General features: G+C 46.9%; 1 protein-coding gene across 1 annotated transcript; it reads left to right on the forward strand.

Moving 5' to 3' along the window:
- Positions 1-1,388: 1,388 nt before the first annotated feature.
- Positions 1,389-26,759, forward strand: FBXO32 (F-box protein 32). The gene is made up of 9 exons (XM_054191102.1): positions 1,389-1,663; positions 4,890-5,002; positions 6,698-6,747; positions 7,421-7,513; positions 14,483-14,576; positions 15,472-15,656; positions 19,301-19,483; positions 20,668-20,811; positions 21,517-26,759. Exons 1-9 carry the CDS (start codon positions 1,548-1,550, stop codon positions 21,604-21,606), a joined length of 1,068 nt encoding a protein of 355 aa, XP_054047077.1. The 5' UTR covers positions 1,389-1,547; the 3' UTR covers positions 21,607-26,759.
- Positions 26,760-26,839: the final 80 nt, after the last annotated feature.

Here is a 26,839-nt window from a genome sequence, read left to right on the forward strand (position 1 = left end):
GGACGGCGATAGGGTGGCCAGAACTCCCAGTGCGGGACTTCCAGCATCGGCAGCCCCCCAGCCCGCAGCCCTCCTCCCTGCCTTCAGCCCCGGCAGCGCTGCATCTGCACGCACTGCCTTCCCCGCAGGGTTTGGGGTTTTGGGTTTTTTTTTTTGAGGATGACTATAATGTCATCACTAGCAAGCGCCAGATGTTGCTGAAAGCCCCACGGTGGCCCGTAGCGCAGCTGAGGACCGGCTGGCAACATGACCCGGATTAGGGCAGCTTATCCCGCCAGCCCCGCAGCCGCTCACCATCTCGCTTCTTTTCAGCCATCGGCCCACAGCCAACAGCCCCCCCATCCCAACAGCCCCCCGCCCCTTCCAGAAGAGCTCCCGGCCACCCAGGGACACCCCGCATGCGGTGTCCCCTGGTAACGGTGACTTGGCAATGGGAAAATCAGTGCATTGAGATACACACACCGTAGCACAGGGCAAATATGTTATAATCCTAACGCAAAATGTGCTGTATTTATTTACGACGTGAGCCATAGCACGTTCTGGCTGTGAGTGTACCACCCAGGCCTGGGCTTGACTGCAAAACCCCCGTGTTTTTAATGTTTAATACGTAAGACCTTCTCTAACACCCACCAGTGCATGCACTTAATAAGATACTTTTACATATTATGTATTTTTTCATATATAATATTATTTTCTATATATTTATATATCTTTACCTCATATTTATCTATAAAAAAAAGTAGCATTACATGTAAGAACATAGACATAAAATGTTATATGCATACACAAAACATTACATTAATATAAAAGATATGAAACAAATTTAGAAAACATTCTCTATATATCCTCTCAAATGCTCTCTATATAGAACCATATGTAACATTATATATGTTCTGTGTGCTTTCACAATGTTCTAGATTTATCTGTAAGTTGAGATTCTGTATGTTTCTATAAATAGGACATCATTTTGTGACACATAAATTTCTAAAACACACCTATAACCGTAAACAAACGTGCCTGTGTAAGTATTTATAGAGTTTGTATCCATAAATCGAATATAGGAGTTGTATACGGAATTGAAACGTGCATAAAACATTAATTTTATATATATTTGAATTCTATATTTAACGTTTCGTAGATGCAATGCAAATCCACAGAAAGGCTTTCACGCGCAGTATGTAAATTCCCGACACGTGGCCCCACGGACGCTGTTTGTACGCGCATGCGCAGACGGGCGCACACGCGCCGCTCGCAAACAGCTCGCTGGCCCCTCCCCTCTCCGGCCCCGCCCCCTCCTCCCAGGCCCCGCCCCCTGGCACCCGCGGAGGGCGGGGGCGGCGCCGATAAACACCGCCACGTGCGGCGGGGCGGGGGCGGGGCCAGCCCCGCGCTTCCGGCAACACGCCGCCCCGACGCCGCATAAATAGCGCGGAGCGGCGCAGCTACCGCAGCCTCGTCGCCCCGGTACGCATCGGTACGCTTCGATCCCGCCGTCTCTCCCGGTTTTGGCCCTGCTCCCGGTTTTGGCCCCGCTCCGTCCCGCCGCCATGCCGTTCCTGGGGCAGGACTGGCGCTCCCCCGGTCAGAGCTGGGTGAAGACGGCCGACGGTTGGACGCGCTTCCTCGACGAGAAGAGCGGCGGTTATGTCGGCGACATCAGCAGGTACCGGCGGCGGCGACCCGGTTCCCCTCCCGGCCCCCTGTCCGCGGCAGGGCCGCCAGGGGGCGCCGCGGTGCGGTCGTGCGCTCCCGGTCCGGGGGGGGTGGTCGGCGGTAAGATGGACGGCGGCGGCTCCCCCCTCTCCCTTGGCCGGGCCAAGAGGCCGCCGAGTTCCAGGGGTCCCCGGTGTCGTGAAAGAGCCGTGACCTGTGCGGGCCTGCCGATAGCCACGGGCCTTGGCGGCGCTGAGGCGGCCGGGCCCGGCGGCGGGGGGGCACACGGGCGCTTTCCCCCCCGCGTCTTCCTCAGCCCCGGCGGTGTCCCGGGCTGCCCGCCCAGGGAGGTGGCTGGTCCTCCCTAGACGGGGCCGGCTTCCTAGGGCTGTGGGATGGGGTGGAAAAGCGACGAAAAGGTGAAAAGAGTCTCTGCCCCACGGCCTGGGCGATCTGAGGGTCTCCTGGGGGGGCCTGGAGGGGTCCCCCCTCCTTAGCCCCACAAAACAGCCCTGCCTCTGGCTTCCTGGTTCTCTGGCTGGAGCAGGCTGATGTATCTGAAGCCATAAACCTTCCCCAGACCATGAGTAATGTACCTGACGTGCTGCTTGACTAATCTGGCTCCAAAACAACAACAAACACCCCAAGATGGTGAAGGCCTGGGGAGCTGTGTGGCTGCGGGCAGGAAGCCTGTGCAGTGGTGTGGGTGTTGTGGTCTCCATCCAGATCGCCCCTCTCAAAACCAAACTCTTCTTGCAGGGCTGCAGCTTCTTTTTGGGGCTGTCAGGTTTGGGTCTGCTGCCTCCGGGCTGAGGGGTGGGTTGGGAATGTCTATGACAAAGGGAGTTGGAGCAAACAGGGATTTGCTGTGAGCTGCTGCTGAGATGTTACTATGCAAGGAGGCTTCTGTAGCAGGGCTCTCTGTCTCTTCCCCTCTCATGCGAGCTCTAAATAAAAATAAAGCTTAGAATCCAAAGCATCTGACTTGTAAATACGTAGAAAAATGCCTGGCTGGTGGTAGTGTGATTGTGTTGGGAACACTGAGTTTGGCATGGGTTTATACATCCCTTTTCCCATTAAAAAGTGAGGGGGTGACATACTGGCCCTGGACTGAGGTCCCTGCAGTGCCAGGTCCTGGTGCCCAACTGTTCAGCCTGTCAAGATGCCTTGGAGAAGAGTGTGGAAACCTGGTGGTACATAAACAGTGGCATAACCTGCCTCCCATACTGGAATTCATCCATTGCTGTTACGAAGTTTCAGATTACAGAGTCATTCAGGAGGAAGTCAACAGTCAAGGGTGTGCTGTTGACATGTAAGATTTAAAGCAGATCTGTCTTGTGCTCTTGGGCTTGGGACTCTGCCACTGCATGGGACATGTTAACCTGCCCTGCTATTGCTTTTGTGCAAAGCTGATAAAATATAAGCTTGAATATCTCAAAACCGCCTCTTCCTTATTGCCATACTCTGTTCTTGGGTTTTGGTGTACCCACCCTCCCCCCAGGAGAAAGCCTTGTGGATGGGGGAAATGTGCTGCTGAGATGTTCTGCTCCCAGGTTTAGGTTCTTCTGACCCAGCTCCTGCTGGTGGAAGTTCCCCGAGCTGTTGTTGCTGTGAATACTGTCCACCTGCATCGCTGCTGCTGTTCCCCATCTGCAGTGTCTCCTGCAGAAGCTGTGCTTTCCCTGCAGCCACGGTGTCCCCTTCAAGGGTTGTGGTGAGGCTGGTGTCCTGTGCCTGGGGGAGGTTTCTTCCACCTCTGGGGCTATATGCAGGTGCCAAACCACAACACCCATCTGGACCCTGGTGGAGGAGGTCTGGGTCCCTCATGGGGTTGAAACTCTGGCTTGGTCACTTGACTTGTGCGCATGCTGGTGGCGTGGTCCTGTTGACAGACAGCAAACCTCCCTCTCCTGGCTGTGGGCCTGGGCTGGGGATCTTCTTTATCAGTAGGGGGAAACAAGGAGCCTTGTGCTGCAGGCTTCACTCCTTTGCAGGAGCCTGTGCAGTTGGAGGTGTGAGTTGGTGTGGTGCTTGCATTTGATTTTTTTGAGGCTAAGCAGTGTAAATGCGAGGTCTGTAGAGGAAGCAGCCTGGCTGTGTAAGAGTCCTCCAGCTGTTGCAGAGGAAGCTTGCTGAGTGCTGTGACCTGCAGCACCTCTTGGTGCCTGCCAGAGCTCCGGGGGTGTCCCAGCCACAGCAGCTGAGTGGTGCAGGGAGGTCCCTCTTTGAATTTTGAATTCTGAGTCTTGCAGATAGCCATCTCCCATCTCTTGCAAGCTGCCTGAGTGGTGGGGGTGGCTCTCTGTTTTGTTCTTCCTGATGCATTGCCTGTCTTCTCCCCAGCACCTGTGAGGCATCCCCGCAGCTCTGGGCAGTATGCTGTGTGCAGGGGGGACCCTGCTGAGAGCTCCTGGTGGGTGCTTGCCTTCCCCTGCTGCGCCCCCCTTCCCCCCCCAGGGATCTGCGCCGCAGCGCTGTGGTTGCCCAGGGGCTTCTAAGCTTCACGTTGCTGCTTGGATCTACTGATTTGCAGGTCTGTAGAACGTGGAGATGTTGATGCACAGGCTCTTTATAGATAGTCTTTCATTGCCCTTGAAGAAAATAAGGGGTTATAACTCCCTTCACTAATAAAAGTTACAGTGGAGCTCCAGCAAAAGCAGATGGGCAGTCTCAGACAAGAGTTCCTAGCTGTTAATTTGTATAGTCACTACTCTGTGGGGTTTGGAAAACCACCAGCCAAGTCTGAACCTCAGCTGAGCTGTTCCTGTAAGCTTGAAAGAATGTTTTGTAGGGATTCTTTTGTTAATAAATATTTTGAGTGTATATATATGTCCTCAGAGATGTCTAAATATGTCCTTCCGTAGAATTCTGACTGGCTCAGAGGAATCTCCCACCTACAGTAGGAGGATGTGGTGTTAAAGATAGAAACAGGTTAAAGGGAGAAAAAGAAGACACTCGGAAGACATCCAGCAGTGTCCCAGCACTAGCCGTGCAATCTGCATGACCTGCTCCTGTCTGTTATGGGTATCTTGCGTAGCACAGAAATGAAGCACCAGAGGCTCATTTAAAAATACCATTGCTGGATGCAAAAACTGCCTGCAGACTTCTTGAGAGCAGCCTGCAAGGAGGCAGCTTTGGAGCTCACAATCAAAACCTGTGTATTTTCTCTCCTTGTAGGAAACATAGTGTTCAGCAGACTGCAGAAATAAACAAAATCGTTGCTTTGTCATTCACAGCTTTTGTAAAAAGGATGATCACAACAAAGAGAATCTCTTCAACAGCCTGAACTATGATGTTGCAGCCAAGAAGAGAAAAAAAGACCTGCTGAATAACAAAGCCAAGATTCAATGTAAGATGTCTATTTGGGTGGGTTTTTTTAATAAAAGTTGCTGCAGGAGAGTGGAAAATGCTTCATATCTATGGTTTTTTGCACAGTGCATGAAGAGTCTTCCAGAGTATCTTGAAGGGCTTTGCGCCCATGTTTGACCTAAGTAGAACTTGGATACAGTTTAATGTGAAGATTTATGCCCCTGTTAGTAATCCCTGCTCTGAGGAGTTGTGCTTGTTGTGTTCAAATTTTTGTCATTTGTGTTTGTCAGAGGGAGGGTAATTTTTTCCTATGGTACATTCAAATGAACCAGTTCCAGTTTTTCCCCCTGTAGACTTCCGTGTGCACAACAGGCTAAATTTCCATATGCATGTTGAGTATTAATCTACATTACTGGAGGCTACAAGCCTGAATGTGAGCTTTGATCCTATCTCTGTGCGCGGAGTGCATGAAAAATGAAATAAGATTTCAGCTCGCGCAAAACAATGGAAGGTTTGAAATCTTTCTGTACGCACAGCGAGCAGCCAGGGTCTCAGATGGCGCACTGTGGGAGGATGCGGGGGAGCCTGCAGGGACAGCAAGGTCTGCGTTGGTCTGATTGCAAGATAGGTACTGGAGTTAGATGTGAAGGCTACGAATCTAAACATACACAGAGGAAATGAGTTACAATTCCCACACTACTATTAGCTCATTGTGCATCTCCCAGGATTTTGGGAACTGATGCCAAAATCTGGCCCCTCTGTGCATTCGGTTCTCTGAACAAACAAATGTTACCATGACAGTTTTTGGCTGGGTTCTGCTGTGACATACTGTTTAAAAGGGCCTGATGCTGTGTCTGCGTGCTTGTAACTGAGACTGGGTTTGTCCTTGGGCTCACAGTACCAGGTAGGAGTACATTGCTGCGTCTTTAGGTGGAAAAAGACTCCAGGAGCACAGTATTTCCTTTAAGGAAAGGAGTCTAGCAGGATGGGGAGAAGAATTCTTTCTTACACTAGTTGTGGAAGAAGGGTCAAGAACACATGTGAGAATAGGACAGGAGAAGGATTGAGCAGCATAACTGCTGTTACAGTAAGGGCTCTCTGCAGACCCAGTTAGCAGCATGTGGTGGGTACAGGGAAGATATTTTGGGGAGCAGATGGGACAACTCCCACTTCTGAGGGAAGGGAGGGGCAATTAGAAATAGGAAAATTTTTGTCCCAAATAGGTTTTTCTTTTTTAGCAAGTTAGCTGCAAGCACAAGCATGCTCCTCTGAGCCTGACCTCACTGCTAAAAGCTTCTCCCACATGCCTGGTGTCTCATGACATTTTTGCTCAACTTCAAATTTGACATTCAATCCTGAGCCTGTAACCAAGGTAATGAATAGTTAATAAAATCAATAACAACAAGACCTGGCTGTCAGCCACACTTAGTGTCTGGGACCAAAGAAGAGGAGGTGCTGTGGTATATCTGTGGCTGGCAGATTAAACATTTACAGTCTTGAGCTGTGTCACTGAAACAGAAGCTCTTTCTAAGGCTTAGGGCTGCAGTCTCAAATGAAGCAGTATGGAAACAAAGCAGCTCAGCAAGCTGCTAGTTTTTGTTTCAAGTGTGGTGTTGTAAACTCAAAATAACTTCATTTGAACCAAAAGGGCAGTGAATGTTATGAGCAGAACAAGAGATCCAGCCCCCTTCAAGGTGGAAGGTTAACTGAGCAAAATGTGCCTTTGTCCAAACAGATTTCCACCAGGAGAAGTGGATCTATGTTCACAAGGGGAGCACAAAAGAGGTGAGTGCCTCCGTAGGTTCTTCGTTCCCTTTTCTACTGTGTTTTCCAAGCAGTGGAAGATCCTGTGCTGATATAAATCAGCAGAAGCTCTTACGAGATAAGTGGAAGATCTGGCTTGCGGTTGGAATTTCAGTAATGATTTTAAGCCCCGATCAGGGAGCCAGGGCTTGCTGTACAAGGCTCTGTACATGTGTTTAAAATATGACTTGTTTGCTTCCCTCAGTCCAAAAAAAAAAACACAGCCATTTGCAGACCAAGCCATAATACTGTTCTTGGCTTTCACCCAGTACAGTCCTAACATGGAAAATCATTGGAATTCATCACAACGGCTCGCTTGCACTCATGGAGAGAAGCGGCTGTACGAGACGGCTCTGAACTTGCGCTATATTGAACCCCGGGAATGCATGGCTCATTCTCACCCATGAATTCATGGGTCATGAGCAGAGCTTGGGTCACTCTTGGGAAACTACCATAATCCACATTGGGCCATAGCCACTCTTGATGTCAATAAGTGCAGCTCTGCAGGAGACAGGCCTGCCTCCTCCAGCTGTGAGCTGGTCCCATGGTTTGTGCCCGTTAGCTTGCTAAATTGAGTTGCCCTGGGTCACGTCTTCCTGGTGCTGTCTGGACTCATGTCTGCCAAAACATGATCCAGACTGTTTTTTCTTCTCAGCGCCATGGTTACTGCACCTTGGGAGAAGCCTTCAACCGACTTGACTTCTCCAGCGCTATCTTGGACTCCAGGCGATTCAACTATGTCGTGAGGGTGAGTGGAAAGCCAGGTGTTATTTTGCTGTGGTGGTAGTGGAGGCTCTGAACTGAGCACCAGTTGGGTGCATGGAAGCACTGGCAAAGAAAAGAGGTCCAGGCATGCAAGTTGGGGGTGTTGGGCTTTTGCTGCATGAAGTAATTGATGGAAGTTGTGTGGATATATGCCCAAAACCTCCTCTTTGATCCATTAAAATGGAGGGGGAGGGAGGTGGTGGTAATGTAGATAATGGGCTCTCCTTAGGCTAGCATTCCTACTGCTTTTCAGTTGTGAAATTCACTTCTGAAACGCAGAAAACTTAGCTTCTAATTCCTGAGTTCTCAGTTTAGCTTCTAAACGTGATTCCTGTAGCCCCAAAAAGACCATTGGCTTTCTGCAGTGGCCACAGAGCAGTGGGGATCTTTTTGCACAGGAGGCTCCAGCTCCATAAGGGCTGTGGAGCTTTGTCTCTTTTGAAGTCATAGAGGAGAGACTCTGGGGAGCTGAGGGTTTTTTTTTTTTTTGAATGAGAGGATGGGGTGCTTGCTCTTAATCCTGTGTGACTGGCAGCGGTTTCAGGACTAGAAGCATTTGGTTAGCCCTGACACCATCAGATGGTAGGAAGGAGTCATAATCCCCAGGTTCCCCATGCTCTGGCTTTGCGTAACAGATAGAGGCCTCTCTTCTGATTCTGGGTGGCCAAGGGGGGGTTGTAGTGGTTGGGGGAGCTACTGTCCCGAGGGCTGCAGATGCTTGTATGTTTATGTGCATGTGATCTGCAAATTGATCTCGAATTTCAGAATGTTTATTGAGGCTTGGAATTCAATAAGCTTAAAAGATCTGTTATTAACTTGAGGCTGTTTATAAACAGCTCCTTTTCACATCTCATCAGCAGTTGATCACTGGTGAGGCACCAGCTGTTCAGGTTTTAGGTTCTGGAGCAAGCAGCATTGGTATTGCTTTCCCTTTGAGTCAAATGTCATGAAAAGTGTCTAAGGAAGAAATGATCTGAGCAGGTTCACCTTCATTTGTTCACCTGTTGTCTAGGTGACAGGGAGCCTGTGAAAATTTCTGTCACCCTGGGAAGGGCACAGGCGTTGGGGGTGATTACCAGCCTGCTGTGCAGGAAGCGCACTGGCAATCACTTGGATGTCCCACTGCAGGGGGGGGTGGCGGGGAGTGGGGATGCTGGGGGAGGCAAAGTGGGACACAAGTCCATGGAAACTCAGGCTGTCCTAGTTCTGTTGGTCCTGGGACAACTTGTTTTGCTGCTTTTGCAGAGAAGGTGATCACCAGTGCTGAGGTACTCAGTATTTTCTGATAGCGGATATAAATCCACATAGCTGTTTCATCTTTAAGGAGATTATTGTGGAAGGAACAGTTCATGTTAAGGCTATAATCCTTTAGTCACATGTAAAGGAGGAAAATAAAACTTTTATATGGTGCTCCAGAGATCCCTTTGACAGCTTTCTGTCTTATAACAATGAAGAACTTCAAAGACCTCTGCTGAGCATGGCCTCAGATCACACTATGCCACATGATGGGCTTCTGCTGCTCAGCCCAATGCAATGAGTGTCTTGCACGGGACTGCAATGACCGAGCAGAAGTCCCATTAAATTTTTTGAAGAGCAAACTCAAATTTCAGTGAAGTTGGTGTGGTCTGGTTGGGAAGCTCAGGATGACCTTCTTCCCCTCTTTTCCCCATGAGGACTTCATAAAAGTATCCCAAATCTGCTGTGTATCCAAAATAGCTGTGTTCTACATGTAAGCCAGCATGTGTCCTTGTTTCTACAAATTACTTCTGAGCTTTTAAGAGTAGTTTTCCCCCCCCAGCAGTGTTAAGGATATAGCACTTCTGAGAAGTATGAAGCTTTCTAATTGAGGCTGACTTGTGGTTTGGCAGATTAAAGAAAATATTAAACCTGGTACCACGGATCAAATATAAAACTGACTTCTTAAAATGAAAGGCTTGTATTGGCCAAGTCTCCGGTGGATAGTAGCTCATAAAATGCCTTTCGTGCCAGATTTACTCATGAGAAGCTCTTCCTAGATGTGGATCCTTTTGGTCCTTTGCAAATTGCAGGCTTCTGAGAGCACACGGATGAGCGATCTGTCACATGGAAAATGCCTCGAACTTTGGCAGGCAGAACATTTTTCCCTTCCCTCCCTCTCCTTGTTCTCTTTAGTTCCACCCGTTGCTCGGGGTATCTGATAAATGTCACACTACTTAGTTCATCAAGCAAATGCTTTCTGAGGAGGGAGGTTTAGAGTTGGAGGCTGGGGGAGAATATGAGGATGTCTGTAGGGGAAGAAAGGAGAGAAACAGCTGCAGGCTTGGGATTCTGCTGGATACACCCAAACTTGCCCTATAGAGAAATAAGCTACATCACTGCTGACAGCAAAACGGGCTTTCAGGCTGAACATCAACTTGCCTTTCTCAAAGCATTCCTTTCTGAATTTCTCTGAACTCAAGTGCTACAGTGTTTTCAGTGATGATTTTTTTTTTTGTCATACAGAAGTGTCTGCTGCTTAAGATATACCCAAACTAAGTTCTTGGTGTTCTTAATGGTGCTCTGATAAAATGGGCACCTCCTTCAAGTGAGGTGGAGGAGCTGCAAGAAGCTTGGCAGGTATTTTTCATGGGCAAATACCATCAGCTGTAGCCAGTGAGTTCACATAACTGAAGCGGAAGAAGTTTTCCTCCAGCATCAATCTTGTCTTGACAGTCTGCTGATTTAGTGCTGGAAGTACTAAGTATAGGTATTGGTGCCATGACCTGGTCCTTGCTGATCGCCTGAACTATAGCATCTGCCCACATGTCACAGGACAGCGTTCCCTTTTCAGAGCTAGTAAAGAAGTGTGTGATGGACCCAAAGGACCCAAACCGTTCTTGGTCTTGAAGCAGCCCTGGTTTCTCTGGTCTTACAGATCTAATGAAAAGGCTGGAAGCGTTCTGTAGGCATAAGTAATACGAGCAGAGACAAAAGTGCCTGCAGCCCAGAAGTTGTTGGTGCTTCTGTGGGAACACTCTGTTCAGATGACAGCGAGGCTTTTGCAGGCTGCTTCCTTCAGAAAGATTTGTCATATGAAGATTGTGTAGTAATGTCTCAAGGGAAGGTGCTGTTTGTGATCATAAAAGCTTAGGTCAGGTTAAGCTCCGTGGGCACAGCTCTTCTGGAATAATATGATCTAGATAGTGTGCAGCCTGTTGAAGTAGTCTCTTAAATTTGTTTCTTAAGTTTTTATAGCAGTTAGCTCCAGGAGTCCTGGATTTATGCTGTGCTGAAAGAATATCGGCTTGATGCTGTCTCGTGGAGATCTGTCAGCACCTGCGCTGTAAATCATTATAACTCGCCTTGCTGTTGTTCTACCTCCCAGCTGAAAGCCAGTGTGACATTTCAGCCACACAAAGTGAAGGGCTGTGAGAGCAAGGGGGGGTCGGAGGAGGAATTTCCTATTGCAATACATTTTTTGAAGCAGTCCAGCTGTGAGGAGCCACATCCCCAACCAGGAGGAGCTTATGGATCCTCACAGCGTGCAGTCCAGCTTCCCTATAGCTGGTTGTGGGTATTCAAAGGTGGATTTACACTTCAGTAATTCGATACTTGTCATTTTAATTATTACAAAGCATTTCCCTTCTTGAGGCAAGGCTGTAACCTCCTGCCCGGTGCAGCAGGCCTGCTGAGGATTTTTGGCTCTGTGTGCTGTAAGCCCCTAGCTGTGGGTTATTTGGGGTATGGATTGCCCATGCACCCAGGCGTTGAACCGGGATGATGGCAGAAGTACCAGCTGGCTGTGGCAGGTCAAAGCGATGCTGTGCACAGCAGTCATGGGTGCAGGGCAGCATGCTCTCATGGCCCTGAAACAGGCGCCCTTGTTCCCTGCCACATGGCACTCTTGTTCGCTTGTTTTTTGCCTCGTGCTTATGGCAGGAGGACCTGCTCTGCTCCCGGAGCTGAGTGCCTCGTTGCACCAACTGCTTTAGACCGACTGCTAGTGGGGTTTGAGCAGGAGTCCATCAGACTCATGGGGGAAGTGAGCAGGTTATTGCCTTGCTGTGGAAGATGCTGCCTCCTGCCAGCTTTGCAAAGGCTCTGGAATAACCCACTGCATCTCTTGACTTTTCTCCTTGGCTCTCACAGACCCCTGAGAGCAAACAGAAAAGGGATGGTAGGAAGGATTTTCCTGGGGGAGGCTAACAGGTCAGCTCTTTCAACTTCCTGGGACTTGATGAATTGGGATCTAATGCTCTGTTTTCTGTAGGTGTTGCAGACTTCCCATCTCCGATTAAAATCGTCTGGAATGCAATCACTTAGCATTTTTGAAAAGCAGGCCTCTTAAAATTGCTCTTAACCTTTCCCTATGCACTCTCTCCTACCATCTGTCCCTCTCAGTTGAGCGTGGGCTGGACTTAATGCAGCCACATCATAACACATGCTTGCAGCTCTCCAGCGTTTTTACCCTACTCAGCATTAATCTGAATTTATCAGTCTGCTTTTAGGCTGTATTATGCATGTGGCATCATTGATTTATTTTTTATGATGCTGTAGACCCCAATTTGGCAGTCCACTAATTGGGTCTGTGCCAATGCTAAAAGACCCTCAATGCACTGAAGCCTGTGGGGCACGGATGAACTGTATTGCTTACCTGGTTTTTTGTGTATTATATGAGCACAGAAGAATAAAAAATGCCTCTTGATTTGGAGGGCCAGCCAGTCACTTCAGCCAGTGGTCCCTGGGGAGCAGAGTAGTCCTAGAAGTATTCACAACATAGTTTTCATATGGAATTTCATCCTGTGTTTATTGCTGCAGGGGAAGGGAGGCGACACGTGATATCTGAGCTGGTTCACTGAACATAAATTGAACCTTGATAAACACAGACAAGGCAAATTTGAATCTTTTCCTTTGGCTAAATTAATTTTGTACCACTTTAGCATTCTTCAAGGACCTGAGATTTTTATCCTTGTTCCTCTTAAGAATGGCGTTGGCATCTACCTCTTATGGTATTGCATTATGTGATGCTTATCACTGGGTGCATTTTGGCGTTTTCAGTAATGGACACAACATTGCTAACACCCAGCCTGGAGGAAGCTGTCTCTGTGCCAGTTCCAGAACGGTGCAGTCTGGAAACAGCAGTTGTTTATGCACAGAAGAGCTGATCTGGGTGCATGCGTGGCTAATGTACAGATGGAGTCTGGCAGGTTGATCGCTACAATCAAAGGTCTGAAGGCTAAATAGTTTAGTGTAAGCAGAGTATTATATACTGCTTTGGGACACTGATTTTTTTTTTTCTTCTTCCTCCAGTATTTAATGAAATTAAGAAAAGATCTTTCTAACTTTCCAAATATCTTGCAAACTGCCTTGTTTTTAAGAGTGTTTAGTCCTTGTGGTCTCAGTTTAGGTGATATAGCAAGAAGGTCCACTGATGCCTGTGTACCAAATACTACCCAACTCTGCTGCCTCTCTTGTTCCCCCAAAAATGAGCCAAGAAAACAGGCAGCCTGCACTTCACCGGGGTTAGCGCAGGTCTCTTTTCATTTTGTTTTCTTTTGGTCATGTGAGGTGCAAGATATTAATAGAATGTAAACTGAAAGCCATCTGATGATGGTGTTGGCCTGGAAATTAAATGGAAGAAGAGATCGGTCACTCCAGGCGACTTCACCGCTCCAGACTGGCAGTCACATGCCAGCGCCTGAGATGAGCAGAGCAGGCGAATGACTGCAGAAATACCTCTCTCTCCCTAAGCTCCCTGCTTCATGGCAAGCTGCCGGTGACTTTTTGGATACATTCCTGTCATTCTTATAGCGGGGCAAACAGTTCAGCTCATGACTTATCGAGTCTTGTCAAAAGCCATCTTAGTTACTTGACACAAGTAGTTGCACCTTCTCCGGGCTCTCTGCGGTGCCAGCGATGGGATACTGTAGCTGCAGATGATAAAGAATTAATAAGCTAGTCATGCGGCAGCGTGTTGATTGATTTGTAGCATAAAAGGTTTTTCCTTTCCTTTCTAAATTAAAACAGAAGGCTATGTACATCCAAAACAAATGGACTGACACGTGGACAGTCTGTGTATTTATATAATGCTGGGGGAAGGGAGGGAGAAAGGCTTGGAAGATCATGGGCCACATGTTCTGCAGAGCATGATCCGTAGGAAACTTCCACAGCTGTTCTTGTGGTGGTGGAGAGCCAGGGAGGAGAGGGCATCTTCCCTGTGGGAAATGCTTCCTTCAGCAACTGCAGCCCAAATTCAGCGTTTGGCTTGTACATGGGTCAGGGGATCAGTCATGGGAAGCAAATCCTAATCAAAAGCAAAAAGTGAGATTTCCATTAGGGAAGGTTAACAAGTAAACAGGACAAAGAGGGAAAGGTGGTTTGGGGCTGCAACTGCAAGAGCTGAACAGAGAGAAGGAAACCTTGGGGGAAGAGGGGTTTGTTGGGGGGAAGGGTTTGTTTATAATCTAGTGCTTAACCTTTCTGTCGTGCCGACAGCGCTTTGACAAAACCCATGCAACTCGGGAGTCTGACGTAAATTGTGGAGTCTGATTCTCATTAATGCCCCATCAATAATATCCCCATCCAAGCAGGCATTTGCTCATGTTCCCTAATGACACAGCTTGTTTATGCCCCAGTGAAGGACGGTGACGTCGGCCGTTTGTTGTTCCCTTGGTGTGAATAGAAGCTGTCAGTCTGAGCGCTGCTCTGCGGTTTCTCTGCATCTTGGAACCATGAAATCGTTTCTTTTCCCCCTGAAGATCATTAGAATGCCTTTCTTTTTTTTTTCCCCCTCCACCCGTTTCGATGTGGGTTTAATTGTTTGTCCTCTGCTCTCCTCCCCCTTCGTGTTAGTTTGCTCTGTGGTGCTGTCTCCCTTGTATTTTCAAGCAGCAAACAAGCCTCTGGACTGTTTTGCTGTGTCATGTGACCAGGAGTCAAGATTAGAAAGGTATCTCTGTGCTCTAAGGCTTGCAATGTCTATTTTTATCCACAGCTGTTGGAGCTGATAGCAAAGTCTCAGCTGACGTCACTGAGTGGCATTGCCCAGAAGAACTACATGAACATTTTGGAAAAAGTGGTGCAGAAAGGTAAGAAACGGAAACAGTGAGGGGGAGGAGGAGGAGGAGTCTGATTTAATCTGGTGTACTCATGTGAACCACATCCTTGAGAACAGTCAGGCAATGCAAGACGGGTGAAGAGGGGCACAACTGCTTATTTCTGTCATGCAGTTCTACTTTACTTTCCCTTGGTGAAGGACTGGGGGGTTGGGGGGGCGAGTAGGAAGAAATGTCTGTATTCTGGAAGGTATCTGAGAGGCAATTCCTCCCTTTCCAACTTTCCTTGCCACCACCCCTTCTGCATCCTACTGAGTCCTATTTCTGACTGCAGAAGAGATGGCTGCTCCAGCCCCCAGCCTGGCACATCTGCAGTCTCTGGTGCCACCTTGTCACCAGTTTGCGTTATCATCAAGTGCTCCCACTGCTCCGGAGGAAAGGAAAGCTCCAGGGCTGTCTTCACTTGCTGGGGGGGGCTGAATTGTGGTTGAGATGTGGCACTTCCCTCCCTGATGCTTCAGCTCTGTCTGAAGCCTGGAAATTGAGAGCACCCTGTTTGTGTATACATAATGAGAAAGGAGATCCTGAGTTGTCTCCCCGCACATCAGCTGGGGTAGATAGGGAAGATGTGCACATAGATAACATCTTCCACATATTGGAGGGGAAAACTGGCTGGTTGCCAGTTGCTGGAAATGGGAAGTGCTGCAGAAAGGGCAGACATCTTATCTGCTTATGCTGGGACGATCTCTTTCCATCTGCTGTCTAACCTGCTGTGCCTGGTTAATGTTTAAGTGCTTTCCTCTAAAAAGAAAAGTGCAGGCTGGCTCTCTTGGCCTGTGAGGTTATAGCAGATGACTTGCCTGAAAACTGTAGAGTCAGAAAAGGATTTGGGCAGTTCCCGTTTTTAACCTTTCCTGTTCTTCCAAAGTCCTTGAAGATCAGCAGAACATCAGGCTAATACGGGAGTTGCTGCAGACCCTCTACACATCCCTCTGCACATTAGTTCAACGGGTTGGCAAGTCTGTCCTGGTTGGAAACATCAACATGTGGGTGCACAGAATGGAGAGCATTCTCCACTGGCAGCAGCAACTGAACAACATTCAGATCACCAGGGTAAGCACAAATCCTGAAAGCTAAAAATAATGTGGCTCCTTCATGAAACCTTCTCATGTAGCAGATCTCATTTGGGTGACTGCATCCCACTGTACTCCCAGGGCAAGCACAGTGCTGGGGAAGGACCTGGAGTTGCCAAAATAACTGGGTGCATTCCTAGCATTACTTGTGTCCCTTAACTCAAACTCAACATACACAACACAGTATCAGGCTTGTTGTTACTGGTCACAGGCTGTGGCTTGAGTCCTTGATGGCCAAGAAGTGCTGTGCGAACAGAGCTGGGCAGGAAACCATCTCCCCCTCTCAAGAGTCTTCAGAGATTAGGTCTCAATATGAAGAGTCAACTCGATCTTTCTCAAACTGAGAAATTGCCTTCAAAACTTGTTTATCAGATAGTTGAGGTTTTTAGATTTGTTTAATCTGTAAATTAAATGCAAATTTCCAAATAGCTGCATAACTTCATGCTTCCTGGCTGAAAATATCAATGATTCTTCCAGTAGTCTGGAGCTGCCCATTCCAGCCGGACGAGTCCTGCTTTCACAACATCTGGTTTTTTTTTAACAATGTCTGTAGGGATGAGAAAGAGATGTATTAGTTGATAAATTCCTAACCTGTCTTTGCATGGAAATCAAATCTGAACTTGCACCACTTCACAGAATCACAGAAGGGTTGAGGTTGGAAGGGACCTTTGGATGTCATCTGGTCCACAGCCCTGCTCAAGCAGGGACACCTACAACCAGTTGTCCAGAACTGTGTCTAGACTATTTCCCCGACCCTACTCCAATGGATACTTACTCCACACAAATACTAAAGCTTTCCCCAATTATGACCTCAGTGTTGGTGTGCCCCTTGTAGGGCTTCCTGCAGGGAACTGAACTGTGAAATCCCCCTTTGGGCAGACCAAGGTGTGGCCTGAGGGAATATAAAAAGCACCTTTTTACCTGTTGGGTCAACCAGAGAGGCATTTGCAAAGAATTAAGCAAAGGGCCTGCTTCCATAACTTTACATGGCTATGTTCTCTGGGAACACCAGGAAATAATTTCCAGTCCTTCAGTTAGAGTAACGCAGGCAGCAGGACACAGCAGAAGATGAACTCTGGGAGGTCCCAGGGAGTTTCAAGAGCTGCAAAAGCAGCAGTGCCTTATCTCATGGAGGTCTCTGCCCCACCTCTGCCGTCCCTCCTGGTGGTGAGCTCTTGGCATGGACTGCGGCTCCCTTTGCCTCACAGGAGAAGCACTGGCCCAGCTGTGGGATAGCTCCTGGGGCACAGCAGGTCAGTGAGCTGGAAGCTGCCCTGTGCCTGGGCACTGCCAGGGTCAGCTCCACCCAGGCATCTGCTGCCCTGAGTGTACCACAGGCCAGGACCTACCTCAGTAGTTCAGTGCGGGGTTTTCCCCCTGCTCTACTTTAAGGGACTCGTAAAACACAGACTGGCATTTCAAAGAACTCTGCCTATCCAGACAAAAGTGCATCAAAATAGTGCTTGTGAACAGAACTGCCTTTCATGTATACTTACGTGTATGTTTACAGACGCTTTTCTGAAATAAATAAAATCACACCACTGAAGATTACTTCAGGTCAAGCTAGAACAAAACCAGCTGAGTTTAGAGGAAGGAAGAACAAACTCAGCTCTGCGCAGCCAGTTGCTTACAGTGCACTGAGTGCTTCTGGTCTTTCTGGAGGGGGGAGAAAGTCTTGCAACAGCCAAGACCTAAACCTTTTTTTCTTTTTTAAAAAAAAAAAGAAAAAGCACAAACCAAACAACAAAACAATGCAATTAACAACAAACTTGCAAAATACTGAGAGTATGTGGGAGTGGCTTTAAAAAAAAAAACACCTCTGTCCAGAAAGTGACAACATACTGATCTGCTGTGATCTAATCTGTGTTCTTTCTCCAAAAAAAGTAATGTTTGAAAAGTCCTGGAAAGGAGTACTGAGGGAAAAGAAGTAGCAGATAAGTCTTTGGCCCTGACTCAGAAAACCTGATTTGCTTGAGTCATACGGGTTTCTTCAGAAATAAGACAGAAGTATAAGCTTTGGGATTTTTTTGACCTGAAAGCCTCTGAGCTTAGTCCTGCCTGTTGTGCCCTAGTGAAGCTTGTATGTAGAGAGAGGGCAAGAGAATGCAAAAGATGGGCTGGCGAGGGAGATCAACGGGAGGTGATCCAAAGCTCCAGTGCGTTCTTCCTACCCCAAAATATGACCTCAGTTTGCACCGATGGGCAAGGACGCTAAGTCTGGCCTTGTGGATTGTACCGAGAAAGCATCTACAGTAGCTTAACTCTCAGCATGCATTGTTAAAGCTGTCGCGGGAAGAAGTGTCCTCTGGAGGTGGCAGAAACCCTTCACTCCTTCTGTAGGGGTTGTTTCAGGCCTCTCCGGCTGGTGGAGATGGCAAAAAATGGTGCCTCGGTAGAAAAGCTGTGGTCCTTGCAGATACTGGGCGGTGCTGCATGGACTGGGCAGGGTGGTGACTGGGGCGCTGAAGGGAAGGTGGGAGCTGTTTGTGTACAGACGTGCTTGTTGTGCCTGCAGAGTTTCATGTGCAATGGGGTGGCGGGAGATGGGACTGTATGATTAAAAGCAGCTTTATGCAGTGTTCCCCTGCTGATGGCAATCTGCGTGCTTCGTGTTTGAAATGGTTAATAGCTCTGCCAATTGCGAGACGGGTGCCGTGACTCTGCAACTTAAAATAGCAGCATCTCTGTGCAGGGTAAATGATAAACTTGGCACATCTGTCTAACATTGTTTCTTCGTTGAGGCCCAATCCTAAAAGCTGCTGTTTGCCTTAATAAGGCTGGGGCTGGTTTTGGAGGAGCTGGAGCTCGGGTTGTGGTCCTTGCTGATGTCTTGCTCCCATGTGTGCCTTGGATTTCCCCCAAGTGCAGGACCTGCTGGTCTGTCGTGGTCAATTTGTCCTGGAGCTGTTCTGCCAAGTGGACTTGCAAAACAATCCTAGACCCTGTTTAGACCAGGTGAAGGTGGCTTTTGTCTCTTTAGGCTAGGATGTGCTTTGGTGTGGCTGAACAGCCTGGAAAACCATGGCTGCAGCTGATGGGAAAGGGGCAGGTCCTTCAAGCGTTCACAGAGGAGAAGTTAGCCTTGCCAGCAGTGACCTGGGAAGCCATGCAGGAAAAAATCCTGCTGTGGGTACTCATCAGCCACTGCTGTGGTTACAGCAGGATTCTGTGACGACATAAGCTAAAACACATGTCAGAAGAGCATGAGATTCCCAGCAATGTGTGTAACAGGAGGCTGAACTTGAGAAGTAATGCCCATGTCCCTCGTGGTGTAGAGACCTGGGTGGTTAATAGCTGATACCATGATGTAGCCCATGTCCTGCTGGTAGTGGTGCTTTTGGGAGCAGAGGTTCACGAGTAGGGATGTGGGATGGACAAAAAGGGGAGAAGTAGGCTTGGACTGCAACTCAGCTTTTAACTACTGTAATACAACTACATGTCCTCTTCCTTGAGGATATTTCAAACTGTGCTGGGGCAGAACGTTAAATGTCTCATTCAGAAGAGGGAACTGCTGCTTATTCTCTATGTGAAAAGCAATGCTTAAAAAGCAGTAACTGTACTGCAAGCTATAATTGCTTGTTTTTTCAGCTTCCTGTGAGCTCAATTTTGTCTTGTCTCTTCCAGCCTGCCTTTAAAGGAACCACTTTCACAGACCTGCCGTTGTGTTTACAATTGAACATTATGCAACGACTGAGTGATGGGAGAGACCTGGTTAGCCTCGGTCAGGTGGCTCCCGACCTGCAAGTGCTCAGCGAAGACCGGCTGCTGTGGAAGAAACTCTGCCAGTACCACTTTACGGACAGACAGGTACAAGGAGGGATGCAAACTGCCATCAGTTGCTTGTTGTAACCCACTAGCAAGTGAACACACACGGGTAGGACACTCTTATTTGACTATCTCTTGGATCTGAGGGCTGTGCCGCAAGCTGATAATACAGGCTGACATGAGAACGGCTGTGAAGATGATATATGTAGAGGGTTTTGCATGCCACAGCAATGATTCCTGAAACAGGAGCCCAAGGAATTAGTCATACGGTGAACTTCTTCAACCCTAATCCAGGTGGTAATAACTGCAAGTCATGCAGTTGCTCCTCGCCCCACGTGTGTGGGGAAAACGTGCAGGCGAGCTCCAGCAATCATGTCCCAGGGACTGACATGTCCCCCGATGTCCCAGGGACTGACACCCTCGCAGAGAATCTCTGTGGATGTGGTCCATGAGCGATGAGTCGTACTCTCTTGCCTTTTAGAGCAAGAAATCCCCTCTGAGCCATTTCATGAGTGACAGGACGGTATGTGGAAAACAGCCTTGCTGCTATCCATGTTGTACCTGTGTAAACATCTTTGGCCTTTTGCAGGCTGGTAATCATCTAAGGTCTTCTAAACTTAAAAACAAACAAACAAAAATCCTTCTCTGTGTTTATGGGTGAACATCTGGAGCGTTTATACTAGACCTCTGCACTTCAGGGACCACATGCCAGATTTCTTTGCTGACTTGGCTTTATTTGCTCAGTCTGGATCTGACTTTGGAAGTCACTTTGGGGAAGTTATTTCTATTAACAAGTAAATTCAAATCCAATCTTTGCAACTAATGAACCCTAAAAGAAAGATGGGTGTCTCCCAAGCTAATGTGACAAATCACTGACCCTTAGAGTCAATCAAAAAGCAAAATACTTCAACTTCTGAAACTGTTAAATGCAACTGTACTCACTGTCCTGCCAGCCAGAAACAGTGGCTAAAATAGTATGAAATAGCTCCCAGGAGTTCAGGCTTTCATACAGTAATACTCATGAAGTGGGGATAGACCCTGATAATGGGATCAGGCGAGGCTGTTGCAGTTAAGGAAGCTGGTTATAGCTGGAAATTCTGAGTTTTCTTGGTGTTACAAGGGAACTCTTATGGGACCAGCAAGGGAGAGGGGAACAACATGAGTTGAAGAGAATAAAAGCACGTTCTTTGACCTGCTAACAATTTTGATGATTTTTTTTCATTCAGATTCGCAAACGGCTAATCTTATCTGACAAGGGACAGCTGGATTGGAAAAAGATGTACTTCAAGCTCATAAGGTGTTACCCACGGAAGGAGCAGTATGGTGACACGCTGCAGCTGTGCAGGCACTGCCACATCCTCTCCTGGAAGGTATGAGGTGCTGGTGGGACAAACTCAATTGGGGCACGAGCCACGGGGCACTCGGTGCTTCCTCTGATTGCAGCTGGTTTAGGGTGCTGCAGTTCCTTTGCCTGCATAACCTAGTGTTTTCCTCTGTCTTAATCCTCCCTCAGCTATTAAGACCCTCTCTCCTCTGTGCTTCAAAGGTCCCATCTTCTCTACATTGAACAAGAGTAGTGGCCATCAAGGCCAGAGGGGAGGGAGATGGGCATACTCTAGGGCTGCCTGCAGTAGATCATCTTAGCACTGCCAGCAGCTCCTGCCACCCGTTCCATGGAGGTGGAGGTCCTGGCAGCAGGATTAGCTGGAACGAGAGCTATGGCTACAAAACAGCCCAGGACAAAAATCTGCTGGCCACTGTGTTGATATCCAAGGCACGTCTCTGGAGTTAAGTTCCCGTAGCTGATGGTAGGCTCCAGCCACTCTTCCCTCAGAAGAAGGGAAAAGAATGAATTGGATCTTTGCTGGTTTTATTTCCCGTGACTTGCCAGTAGCCCCTAAAATCTGAAGCCCAGTTCTGAGCTGTCTGCTTTGGCAAGAGTAGAAATATTATTCTGGGCTCTGCTCTATCTATTTGCAAGCGGGATGTCTGGCAGAGGGGCAGCGCTAAGCTGGCTGATGCTCTGGCGCCCTTTCCGCAGTCGCTCTAAATGGAGTTGTTTTCTCCTTTCCCAGGGTACTGATCACCCTTGCACAGCCAACAACCCGGAGACTTGCTCCACCTCTCTTTCGCCGCAAGACTTTATCAACTTGTTCAGGTTCTGAACTTGGGTCACCGCAGCTCACGCAATTCTTACAGGACACTTTATGCCACTGAGCTTGGACACTCCATTTGTAAATAGTGTAAATATTCATGTTTGTTTGAAGCTCCTGAGTCAAGGAACAAGAGGATCTCAGAGATGAAAGGTGAAATTGCTCACTGACGTGCAGCACTTAAGGAATACAGACTTCCGTAGGACTGGTGTATACATGCAGCATGTTGTACAGAGTCCCTTTTTTATGATCAGAGTACAAGATACAGGGCAAAAAACTACTTTTTTTTGTTTGGTTGGTTTTTTTTTTAGAAGTTAAAAATGAATTTGCCCCACAACCATTTGAGAACTCTTTTGGTTTGTTTCTAATAGAGAGAAAGCAATAAGAGGCTAGGACTGTTGAACTGTTTCTCCATCTGGTTTTATTTAGCATACATATTTATAAAAATGACGTTTTAAAATTATTTATGAAAAATATCCCTGTGACAAGTTTAATAATACTTTTATGTTTTTAAAAAGGACACATTCTGAAATACTTAGGATAGAACTCTAGCCTACTTGCAAAAGAGAATCGCACCATACCACTTTCTACCTCTAATAGATTGAGTACCTTTTCAAACAAAAATCCAGTGTACAATGTGAACTTTTGTATTTTGTACAATGATTTAAAGGGAAACATTTGTGATAGTAAGCATCTTTTCTTGTATTAATGCTTACCTCTTTACAGTAGTTTTCTTGCTCTACTCAGTGCTTGAATGCCTAGATGATAGGCACCATATAAATACCTAAGACTTTACTCCATCCTCATTTAATTTGTTGGTTTTATGGAAGACCGAGCAAAAGGGAAAAGAGAAGCCACAAGGATGAAGATTATCTAAAAGGGAGGAAGTTCTACTATAGAGAAACAAAGGACTGGATTTAATCTCACGATGTAAATTCATATCAACTCCACTAGGTTAACTGCACTGGTTGAAATACCAAGGGAGGTTAGAATCTGGTTCTTCAAGCCCATGTTTTCCTAGTTTTCCAACATATACACTGCTCTGTATTCCCACTGCTGTCAAGTGAATTCAATCATCTTGGAGCTAGTAAAATGTAGGGAGAACTGGGCTGTTGAACATAGTGAAATAATGCGGTTTTTATTCACTGGAAGACGGGCAGCGTCTTGTTTTATTTTCAGACTACTGGAGTTCAGGGTGATGAGCAAGACAGCATGAAGGAATCGGTCAGCATTTTCCTAAAAACAGCAGTCAGGACTGGGGTAAGGATGGGATTTGCAACATGGCACCTGACATCTTTGGTTATTTTTCTGTGCCAAGGAAATGGCAAAGACCCAGCCTAGTCCCTTCTGCTTCCAGTGCTGACCACCTTTATGTGATCTTCCAACAATAGCCTAGAGCTCAATTTTCAGTCCTGTGGAGCATGTGGCCAGACTCCTAACTTCGCTATGGCCGTGATCTGGCTCACCGTCTCCTCTGTTGCATACAATGCTTCACTTTTCCCTACGGTGGAACTAGAAGAATCCCGCTCGGATATAACAATTTGAAAACCTGCAGTGGAAAGTTTTTGCTGTTTGCCGGTAGATTTCCTGTATAGCACTTTCTCTGTGCGTGATATAAGCAGGATGCCTCGGAAGGGTAAATATTTAGTGGGTTGTGTGTGACTATGTACAAAGAATTGTGAGGAAGAGGAGTACTCAGGACAATTCAGGAAGAACTACTTGAGTTAATTATTGTTAAATATTCTGTTCCTTTTTTTACATTTTTATAACTGACTTTCAACACTTTTCTGCAGCTGTTTATATTTAAAAAAAATTGACAGTATTTGCATTTTTGCAAACTAAATCACTTTGCATACTCTTGGAAGAGACGCAAAAAGGGAAAAAAGCTGCCTCTAGATGGAGCAGTGAGGAAGGGGGGAGGAAAACCAGGAAAATGCTGGCAAGAGCTGCCCTTCTCCTGCCTTCCAACAGCAAATCCAAGCTTTTGCTTTCCAGAGAGCTCTGTGAGCCTGTGCCACCCTTCGCCATGACTAAGAGCTTGGCACTCTCTAGAAATGAGGGGAAAACACGTCCAGGTTAGGGAGCTTTATCTTGGTGTTGATGCCCCATCCATCTGTTTAACTGCCAGTGGAAAGCATAAGCCTGCTGATTGTATTCATGTCAACTGAAAGTGATTTAAAAGCTGTTCCCTTGGAAAAATGAACTTGTGCTTTTTTGGGGGGACGTTTCTGAGCGAGGGAGGCCAGTTTCTGTTTTCATTCCCGCATTGATGGCAGCGGGTAGACAGGGCTGAAATCTGGCTTGGTGAAGGAGGACATTAAGGACAGAAACCTGCAAGTGAAGCGAGTGAAGCATTGCCACTGGATTTGGAAATTCTTGTAGTTCCTTTTTCTGACAGTGAGAGGGCCTGTGCCCCTCAGCATCTTCTGTTTCCAGCTCTTACTTGGGGTTGGGTTTTTTGGTAGTCCAGCCTCTGCCACGCATAGCGAGCCAACCTGTTGTGATGGGGAGGCACCAGTGTTTTGCTATGAAATGCTGAGGGGTTTCAGCCTAGTCTGAGGCTGTGCTTAGCAGATGACACTTATCCACTGTGAAATTGTGACACTGGGTGAATTTTAAGCTCAGGTTTGAATCCGGCCTAGTGCATTCCCTGCGCGGCAAGAGAGAAAATCCCAGCGTTCAGCTGCGATTTGGGAACATCTTGGCTCTGGCCATCGCCTCTATCAGCCCTTCACTGATCTTGAGCAAAGAGTTTATTCTGTGTCTTCTGCCCAGAGAGCATGGGTCATGCTGCCAACATACTTAAAAATGTGCAACTGAGGCTCCTATTTATAAAACTTATTTCAATTAATGGTTGGGTTTTTTTAATTTCTTAGCATTGTGTAGATCTTAAAGGGTCGAAGTGCTGAAGATGATTTGTTAATACATACAGACACTTGTGTGTAGCTCGGGCAGGGTCTCGGGACATTGCTGTCAGCGTCCAAAGCAGCAGCAAACCAAGCAACTACTGCAGGGGAGAACAAAACAGACTAAACAAAAAGAAACAGAATAAGCCTCATTCAGTTGCTGCCTGGATCGTTACCCTCCTGCTACAGCAATTGTCAAATAAAACCTTGATCTCTTTGGGAGACTCCTTCTTTCTCAAGTGGCTGGTACAGGGAGATATTGTGGTGAATTCAATACTCTCGTTTCGTACTTAAAATGAAATGCGTCCAAATACCTTCCCCTAACCACTTATAAACAAAGCGATCGGTTTTTTAGCAATACAAAGGCATCTGCTTGGCTGAGGATGGCAGAGTAACAAAAGCAACTGTGATAACAGGGGCTTCCAGGCAGGACGGTGTGAGGCTGCTCTTGTGCAAAAAGGACCTCTTTATTTTAGGACAATTGTGGCAAAGCTGTTGTGAAGGGAAAACAGGCTTTTACTTGTACTTTGGAAATAGAACGTTCTTTTCAAACGGCGTTTCACCTTCCAGTTAGTTGATGCATTTCCATTAGACACGCATCAATTGTGATCCTAGGAAAGGAGGGTTTTTTCTCTCTTCGGGGTTTTCTCCTGCCAGCATATCCAGAGAAATCTCATTATCTTCAGAGGATGTGTTAAGCAGTGCAACAGTGTGGAACATGGTTGCTGTGAAGAGGAAAAATAGATCCATGCAGGGGAAGAGGCTTAGGAAGGCAGAGATCCCAGAGACGTTTGTTTCAGCTTTCTAGAAGAGGCAGGTATTTGGCGTTGGTTTTAATGTGATAGCCACTTCAAGAGGCACAATTTCAGCTGTACGTACCTTAAGCTGTTTATACTAACTATGGTATGGTAAAGTTTGATCATAAAAACGTGTGCACCTCCTCTTATATCGTTTGGGTTTCTTTTTTTAATTGTGGGAGTTTCTAGTTCCTTTTATTTTGTAAAGTGATTAGGAAAACTTATATTGCTCTGAAGACATTGCTTTGTATGTAAGCATTTAATTGCACCCTGCCACTTTCTGTATATGGGAATATCTTTTTTTATTACTTTTTCTTTGCCCCCAGGTTTTGAACTGTTTGTGTTCCCATTTCTGTTTGACTTCAGTTACTCTTGCAAAGCTATCACCTTCTAGAACATACGCAGGTACTAAACCAGCTTTTCCTGCCCAGAAAATTCCTTGGCCCTTAGTAGCTAAAATTTGATTTAGAGCAGGAACATTTCAAATTCTGTTATGTAGGTAATAAATCAGATGTGCTGTTTCACGCTTCTCTCCTGCTCGGTACAGCAAACCAGCGTTGTCCTCTGGGGTTGTTCTTACAAACCCGTTGCACAGCTTCCCCATAGACCAGCACCTTGCCAAAAAGACATAGCTTTAAATTAAAATGCCACTCTTCCCAGCTGGCCTGTTTCCAAAAACGTAGACCCCGTGGAGCTGATGGCTGATCAGGCTGATAAAGACACCCTGTTACAAGGTTTGGGACTCTGGCGTTCTGCTTGTGCGGCTTTTCTCAGCTCATTGCTTATAATGATGCTTGTTAAAGGCTCTGAAGACATGGCCGGCCATCCACACAGCTGTCAGCGTGTGGCTGTGTGAGTGTCTCTGCCGATGCCCGACTTCTGTCCCACATCTTCCTCCACTGATTTTGTTGGTAGCAAATTGGCTTTGCAGGATCTGGCCTTAGGGAGAACTTGTCTTTGGCACATGCAGCCTCTAGTATATTAATACCTTGAACACCAGAGAGATTCCCCCTCCACTGACCAAGCATTGCATTTTTTGCACCTGAGAGGGCGACTGGGGGTGGAACTTGCATTTCTTTAGCTGTCCTGTGCCGCACAGAATGCTAACAGGTCAGCTACCGAGAGAACATTTTAATTTAAACTAGCAAATAGGCTCATCTTTAGGAACTAATCTGCAGTAATTATGAATACCTACTTATATATGGAAGAGAGCGTGTGTTCTGTTTTGTTTTTCCTTAAAGTTGTAACTAGAGATGGTATGAAGTGAAAGACATCCCTTGTATAATAAACTTCTGTTTAATATTATTGTGTGGTTAAAATCCTTCTATTATAAATTTGCACTTTTTTTCTTCTTCCCTTGCATGTTCAACTCCGATTTTTACAGCTGTTCTGTGCAGACAGTAATGTATTTTTGTAAAATATTTTTGACACTGAATTGCAATAAATGTTCAAACAATGTGAACCACAGGGTTGGTTGTCTCATTGCTTCCAAGTTGGTGACCTTATCAGCCTTGAGCTTTTGGTGACCATAAGCAGACTCTT

The sequence above is a fragment of the Rissa tridactyla genome, chromosome 2 (assembly GCF_028500815.1).
Source record: "Rissa tridactyla isolate bRisTri1 chromosome 2, bRisTri1.patW.cur.20221130, whole genome shotgun sequence".
NCBI classification, from domain to species: Eukaryota; Metazoa; Chordata; class Aves; order Charadriiformes; family Laridae; genus Rissa; species Rissa tridactyla.

Excerpts from the sequence above, each read along its gene's own strand:
- FBXO32 (XM_054191102.1), top strand. The coding sequence starts at position 1,548 with ATGCCGTTCCTGGGGCAGGACTGGCGCTCCCCCGGTCAGAGCTGGGTG. Across the intron at positions 1,664-4,889 it reads TATGTCGGCGACATCAGCAG|CTTTTGTAAAAAGGATGATC; the intron begins GTACCGGCGGCG and ends TGTCATTCACAG. Across the intron at positions 5,003-6,697 it reads TAACAAAGCCAAGATTCAAT|ATTTCCACCAGGAGAAGTGG; the intron begins GTAAGATGTCTA and ends TTGTCCAAACAG.